Raw genomic sequence first — 8,176 nt, 5'->3', positions numbered from 1 at the left:
CCTGCTGACCCATTTCTCCACCCTGTCAAGGTCCTTCTCAATCAATCACTCCTCCTAGTTTTGCATTGTTTGCAAAACTTGGGTGTTTCATCATCCAAGTTATTAATGAAGATGTTGAACAATACTGGCTCCAGTATGAACCTCCAGAGTACACCGTTAACGACCAGCTCTCATGCTAGTCACTGGAATTCATTCCACTGATCACAGCCCTTTGATCTCAGCACCTCTGCCCATATCTTATCAGTTTGTCAGTAAGAATGTTATGGGAGCTGGTTCAGAAAGCCTTGCTGAAGTCAGGATAAATAACATTCACTATTGTCCCCTCATCCTCCAAGTCATTCATCTCATTTAAAAGACTATTGGGCTAGTCAAGCATGACTTGTCCTTCACAGATCAATGCCAACAACTCAGCCATTTTCCTGAATTTGTATGTTGGCTTCCAGGAGTGTTTGCTTCACCACTTGCCCAAGGACTGAAATGAGGAAGACCCACCTTTAGTTCCACAGAGTCTTCTTCTTGCCCTACTTTAAGACCTTTGCTCTTTTCCAGTCCCCAGAAAGCTCCAATGAACACCACAAACATTCCGACGATAATCAAGAGTGGTCTTGCAATGACATCTCTCAGCACCCTCAGCACGCAGGGGTTGCATCCCACCAGGGCCTATACGTACAGCATATGTAGTTTGTTCAAATATTCCCTAATAAGATTCTCCTCTGCCAAGGGAAAGTCTTCCTTGCTCCAAACCTTCCCCTGGGTCTCAAGGGCCTGAAATTTTTGAAGGTTGGTATTACCAGTGAAGACTCAGGTCAAGAGGGCATTGAATACCTTTTTCCAGGTCTTTTGTCATGAGGTCTCCTGCTCCATTCAGCAGCAGGCCCTACTGTTTCTTCTACTGCTGACAGACCTGTAAAAACCCTTTTGTGTTCCTTCATATCCCAGAAGAACTCCAACTTTTGTTACTGCAGAATCACAGAACGGTTGAAATTAGAAGGGACTTCTGAAAATCATCTACTCTGATCCTCCTTTGAAAGCAGGGTCAAATAAAAATTGCTCAGGATCTTTTACTAGAGTTTTTTTTAAAAAAGGAAAAAGCAAATAGAGAAACATGGGATTCTTTATCCAAAGACTCTAACCTTAAGCTCTAAAGGCAAGAGTTTAAATTCCCTTTTTTATAAGGGCCACTCAGGAACCTAAACTGTGAATGAAGAGTTGAACTCTTGAAACTTAACCAAATGCAACTCTGGTTTTTAAAATCTTGCTTCTACTGTCACAATTCACTGATGCCAACAACCTTAATCCGAAAATCACACATCTCAAAGAGTCAGAAGCACCTTATTTGTTTGGTTTCGCCCAGAACAATTGAAAAAGCAAACATCAAGCTGATCAATGTGAAGTGGTGGGAATTTTCAGTGGAACTTACAAAAAGAGTATAGATTTTCTCCCACTCAGGAGGCACACAACAGGCACCAACTGAATGCCTTCAAAGTTTCAGACTGTCTCTAACTCACTCCCCACCGAAACAGAATAAGCAAGTCAAGGAAAAACAATCCGTAAAAGGAAGATAAATTTGGGGATCTGAAAGATATGGCAGTATTAGCCATGTTTTTGTTTTTCTCTTGGCTTTCTTGTTTTAATTTTACCAAAGTGACCGACTCTATCACCTTATTTACAATGTCTTACCCTTGGATGTGAAACATACCTTAAAGATCGGGTATAGTAATCTGCCTTATCTGCTAGGCAGTGATAAACTCAATTTAATTATGTACCAAGTATAAGCTACATTTTTGAAAAGCATACACAAAAGTCTTTTCATTTTCTTCCTTTCTGGAGTTGTATTTAACTAATGGAAGTTCTGTTCTGAACACCAGAATCTACCTTCGTTCCCCTTCCATTCGCACAAAAGTAGAACCAGATTCAGAAGAAACCTGGCAGGACACCCAAGGAATATACTTCATTTACAACCCTTATTGAATCAAGCTTCATTAACTTGAGAGGCTAGACAGGCCTCTAATGAATACCAAGGGATTCAGAGCTGTTAAAAATAATAGTAAAGAAGGGATTGCTAGACAACTCCTTTCACTCTCCAAGCTGGCAAGACTGAATGTATCAAGCATTCGGTTTTGGGATGTTTAGAGTTTTTTTCCCTGTTCTTCAAAAATGTCCAAAACAAACAAAAAAAAACACACTAGCTTGAATCGACTCCTACCTTCCTACCACTTCCCTATTCAGCTTCCTAACTCTACTCAGTACTCCAAGTCTCCTGGCTTATAGATGACTGTCAACAAGGCAACAACTAGCTAGGCAACAAATGAGTATTTCTGTATGTTCACTGAAATGTGCATTAAGTTTTTCTGCACATCACAGAAGGACTTCAGTGTCTTTGTTTCCGTTCCTCAAACACTAGTGGGTTCTCCACCTGAACTGCATACAGCCTGAAGAACAGGAGGTTCCATTTCTTTTTAGCAAATACATAAACTCCAGCCTTCCCAGGGGAAAATTAGCAGTTCTTTATAAAAAAAAAAAGAAACTAAAATTTCTAGTTATAGAAACAAATTTCCAGTTCAATTTTTAACAGAATTGTCATTCCAGTTCATTATCTCATTGAGAGATCAGACTAGAACAGGATAAATCAAAACCAAATGCTTTAACACACAGCTCTGAACCAGATACCCGAAAAATCCAAATACACTTCACAGCTGAAAACGTTCAGTTACCAGCACTTAGCTCAATGTTTGTTAAAGGAAATTACTGGTCATGAAGAAAGTGGTATGTTGAAATAACTGTAATTTTTCAAATATTCAGTGCTCTGCAAAAGGTTCAATAAAAATAACATTTATTTAGAAAGCCTGACTTGTTCTTCTCTGAAAAGAGTCTGAAGGTTATTTTTCTTAACACTTAATTCCACTACCATGGCAACTCTACAACTTCCTTCGGACTCCAGCTACCATGGATGTCATACACTGGTCTTTTTCCCTTTGAAAACTATACACCAGCTGCTATGTAGTGTAACCTACAGTACAATGCAAAACAGTCCTCATCCATTCTGATTCCTCCAACATGCTGTAAAACACAGGCATGAGGAAAAGCTAAGACAACCACTAACAAAATCTCAGCTATTACCGATCTCAATCCTACAGTCACCTTACAGAAACAGCTGCTATTCCAGCCCCAGGTTTTCCAAGTTTACAACAGTCAAGCCAATGCACAGCCACTTACAAGGGGAATTATTCTCACCAGCAACCAGCATTTTCTCCCACACACCTAGAGCAGCACACAGCAAAAGCTCTCTCCATGAACACCAAAACAGCAGCTCTGAACAAAACCACACTGAATGGATGCAGGTGCTGCATGAGAGCTTATGTGAACCACTTCTGACCAATACACACACCAGCTGAGGAGGTTGTGAAAACTCAGCTCTGAACACCAAGCAAAACCATGTTCTCTTCCAACATTCCAAGCACCTACAGAAATACCATGGAAAGGATGCAACTTGTCCTTTAAAATGGAAATGCTACTATGATACTAAATACTCTGCCATCTGACCATGTCAAAATTGGCTGTGCTCAACCTAAGAGCTCAGCAGTAGCACGATTCTGTGTCAGCTGTCAGGAAAGAACTGTAACTCCCTGGATAAAGCACAGTGCTATGTATTTTGAGACTTGATTTTGAGGTCCTTCAACATTAGAAAAAATACCGATAGCCCAAATTAAGGCCTGTCAATTAAATATTTTATGCATGTTATATACATCTATCTAAATTCATTAATAACTCACAGGCTACCCAAAACCTCCAAAGGGAGTTTAGAGAGAGAAAAATTGTAATGCCAAGTTACCTCAGGTCCTCCAAGCACCTGGTTACATACTTATACATTATGCACAATGTGTAGCAACACGGTGTATGTATACACACACACTGCAGAGATTTACACACTGGTACATTGCTACGTATTAGTTCCCCAATATATCTGCACTCTTCTCTTTTTTCGCTAAGACAGAAACCTTTGTCCTTGCAGCAGCAGCTGCACCTGATCCAGAGCCAATCAATTGGATATTCTCTGCCCACTCTCATCCGACACTGCACATGTATCTGCAACTACTGTTTTGGTATAAAACCATTCCTGTTTTTATATAATCCACACTGAAAATTTGGTTTTAATCATTCCTCCTTCTCTGGACATTGAAAGAGAAAGATGAAAAGACACGTGATTTTGCATATTTTTCTATCCATGACTGAAGAAAAAGGGCTCTCCTTAAATAATCTCCTAAAATATCACGTCTCGATCCTTCTAGCAACTAAAACATGTATCTTCATTGTTAAAATGATGAAAATTAACATGTTTTAGTGACCATATGGGAGCTTAAAAATATTAACTGAAAAAGAAAAAAAAAAAATAAAAAAAGGATAATACCTCTGACCTTCAGCTTTCAGTTTTCCAACGGTACAGACAACACATGCTTCATGATACAGCACAGCAAAGCAAACTAAAGCACAGCTACAAAATTACTGAATGGACCAGAAAGTAGAACATATAACTTCTACAAGACACTCACATTTTTCCAAAGGAAACCACTACCAGTCTGCATGACTTACTCTTCCTGACCATGTGTGTAGGCCATGCTGTCCTGACTAAGATGGTATACAGTACTAATTACTTACCTACTGATGGCCTTATTACATCTTTAAGAACGAGAGTTTTACTTTTATGTATTCACTGTTTAAATATCTTACTCAATTTTATACTTCAAAGACAAAATTAGCTTCAGAGCACAACTAGTATATGAACTCACAATAAATACAGCAATACACCACTTTAATAAAAACACTAAAGGTAAGGTATGTGACACAAACAAGGACAAATATAAACAGAACAGCTATTTAGCTTTCCTCATCACAATAATCGATCACCCTGGGAGTTAGGTACTACAGTAGCAATGGCAGAAGAAAATTGACTTACCTATACTTGGTGGACTGCCATAATTTACAGGGGACTCTGGAGGCCTTCCACAATGCAGAGCAGCAAGAGCAGATCCCTTCCACACAACATGTTTGCAACCTGTTTTTTAAAAATCACACACAAAAGAAAACCCATAGGCAAGTGGGTTTTTTTTTCCCATGCAAAACTACAGGAAAGGCATGAAATATCAAGAACTCTCGAAATTCTCATAAAATTTTCATACTTTTGTTTGTACGCAGCAAGGACTGTCTGCCAGCTCCTAATAACGTCTGCACTCCAGGGACACTTTGGGGAATTTCTTGCTCTAGAAGTGGTCCAAGTCGATGGCATATTTGAAGCAAGTGATCAGGTGCCAAGTGTCTGTAATATTTCACCTATCATATCAAAGAGCAAACAAAACATTTGATAAAGAACGCAATATTTTTGATGCATTAATGGTTTAATCTTTCCCCCCCAGACTGTTACACAGATGTGTAAGAATATTATAGTATATTAAGGATAAACACAAATAATGACCTTTAAGTACAATCATTCATTCCAGCTGGTCCTAATTAATTCTTCTATTCAGCACATGCCACTTTGCACAGGGAACTGTTGGTATTTACTACTTTCTGACTTTCAGGCACAGTTGGTTATAGGCTAATAAGCTCCCTTATCACAGTAAAAAAAATGTAAGGTATATATTCAACATTATATTTAAGTAGTGTCTGCTCAATTTAAATGACTTTAGGATAAAGACAAGACAAAGATTGTAAAGACAACAACATCCAGAGAATTCTTGCAAGATCACAAATACCAAATAAATGACAGCTCTGCAGGAGACAACACAAAAACATTCTGCCTCGGCTCACCTAACTTACAAGACCTTGCTGAAGCTCCACAGCTGGATTTATTTGTTTATTTTACATCTAAACCTTTTAAACAAAGCCCTTGGCTTAAGCAATTCAACTTGAAAATTAGCATATGTGGTCCCTATTACACTACAAACATGACAAGTTTTTGTAATAAGATTTTAAACTGCACAGCACCAAAACAAGCTCCTATTGCCAGCAACAGATCTCACCACTTGATTATAACAATGTTCAACCAGAATTAACGACTGCCCACACGGAACCATTTCATTCTTTTGAACTACTATAATTCTAGATCAGAAAACTGTTTTAAATAACAAGGAAAAAAAGCTTTGAAACGTATGTGACAACAGTAAAATCCTACTAACATAAAGCTGTTGGTTAAGAAATAGCATTTTGAAAATGCACAGGCTATTGTCAGTGCAAACTCTAAGAAAAAAATTTAAATAATGAATTAGGAGGGAGAATATACTCAGTTTTCTTTAGTTCTTGTACAGGATTTGGCATGTAGTAGTTTTGTCCTTCATAGAGCCTGAAATACGTCTTCACAGCTTTACTTCACAGAAGAGAAAAAGCAGAAGTACTGCAGTAAAAGCTTGTGATGTTTCATTATTCTGCAACTAGAGGAGGCCGTGACTGACATTCAGGCAGAAGGATGCTTCTGTGTGACACCCAATTAACAGGAATATACCTTATTCCTCATCAAATGTGCTCCCATCTTGCTGACACCCTGTAATCATTTCACGTATTCTAGCAGTTTGTTAACACAAAGAGTGCTGATGTCCGAAACTGAGGCTCTGGTAAAGCCTTGCTTACACCAGTAACCACCACTACAAACACCCAGCAAAGGAGGGAGACATTTTTCTGCTGCTCCTGCCATGGTTTAACCCTGGGCAGCAGCTCAGCCCCACACAGCCACTCGCTCACTCTCACTGCAGTGCAGTGGGGGAGAAAGTCAAAGGGTAAAGGAGCAAAAACTCATGGATTGAGATAAAGGCAGTTTAATAGGCAAAGCAAAAGCTACACAACAAGCAAGGCAAGAATTCATTTGCAGCTTCCCATCGGCAGGCAAGTGTTTAGCTGCTTCCAGGAAAGCAGGGCTTTCCTTCTGTGAATGATATTGCTCTTGCAGAAAGCCTTGCAAGCTGCCTGAATTTGTCTGCCTGAAAAGTGAAATGACTTACACAATTCACACGAGTCAAAATAAGGCAAACATTTTTCTTTCAAAATATATTACAAATTATATTATTCTTAAATAAAGTTACAGTTGATCGTACAGATCAGCTCATACAAAATTACTAAATTCAGTGTAATCAGACAGGCAACCTATTAGAACAGTGGCCAAAAAATAATCCAGAATTCAGAATTTGCTATCCCAATTAATTTTTCCTTTCAGTAATGCACAAATCAGACATGCTTTTCTCTACTTAAAGGAGGAATCACAGTCAAAATACATGCTTGAGAGCTCTAAAATACCCAAATAGCTGTAAGAAGTGACAAAGCTATATACAGTTTTTGCCACCAACAGCCCTGATCCATTTCCTTAGCTTTTGTTCTCCTCTGCTCCTATCAAAAGGAGCATAAAAACTTAACAAACGCTGCTTTTTGCATAATTCCATCTGAAACCCGAATTTACATCTGCAGAATCTGAACTCGTCTCCCAAAGATTAATAATTACTGCATTTTTTGGTTTAACCATGAATAATACAACTACATATGCGATAGAGTTGTCATTTTATCCTGCTCCAGACCCTACAGTTTTCCACATCCTCACAAATGCACAAAATCTAAAGTAAATGAAGCAAATCGGCTTTGACACATTCCAAAACTACAGCTAGCTGACATCTTGAGTCATACTTCTCATGATTTGTCATAAGCCATGTGTTCACTTTTTATTTTAGCAAAAACTAGGTAGGCTCAATGCCTCTCGCAGTTTTTAAAGCAAAATGTTTTGAAAAGAGAGATCTATTTGTATTATTCTTGATCATCTGTATTAAAGATCTTAATATATACCTTACACCCACACTAGCCTCTTCTCATCTAAGTCCATTAGTGTGAAAAGAGCTATTCAAGCCAAGTTATACAGTAGTTTTGTGATGTTCCTTCACAGTATTTGTCTGAATAATCACAGTTCACTGCTGAGCAGCATTCACAACCACCTCACTAACAAACTGAGCCAACAACACTCTATGCTTTACCCAAAGAAAAGTGGCACTGGCCATTTAAAAACTTACCAATTCCAGAAAGTTTATAAAGCTAAGTCATTAACAGTCAACATTTGCCTTTCATTTTCCTATATAAGCTTGAAGAGTAAGAAACTTACATTAAAACTTACATTAAAAGTAGAAACTTACTTACACTACAAAGTAGG

At 38.3% G+C, this 8,176-nt stretch overlaps 1 protein-coding gene across 1 annotated transcript in view; it reads right to left on the bottom strand.

The window, feature by feature from the left end:
- PHIP (pleckstrin homology domain interacting protein) overlaps nt 1–8,176 on the bottom strand; it is a 105,537-nt gene that overhangs the window by 90,398 nt on the left and 6,963 nt on the right. The window contains exons 2-3 of the mRNA XM_009075035.1: nt 5,178–5,328; nt 4,955–5,053 (exon numbers count right to left, since the gene is read on the bottom strand). Of these exons, the coding sequence (XP_009073283.1) occupies nt 4,955–5,053; nt 5,178–5,328 (250 nt within the window). The remainder of the gene's footprint in view (nt 1–4,954; nt 5,054–5,177; nt 5,329–8,176) is intronic.

This window comes from Acanthisitta chloris, unplaced genomic scaffold (assembly GCF_000695815.1).
Source record: "Acanthisitta chloris isolate BGI_N310 unplaced genomic scaffold, ASM69581v1 scaffold24615, whole genome shotgun sequence".
In the NCBI taxonomy this organism is placed as follows: domain Eukaryota; kingdom Metazoa; phylum Chordata; class Aves; order Passeriformes; family Acanthisittidae; genus Acanthisitta; species Acanthisitta chloris.
Note: the sequence above shows the minus strand (reverse complement) of the source record. Positions and strands in the feature narration are given on the sequence as shown.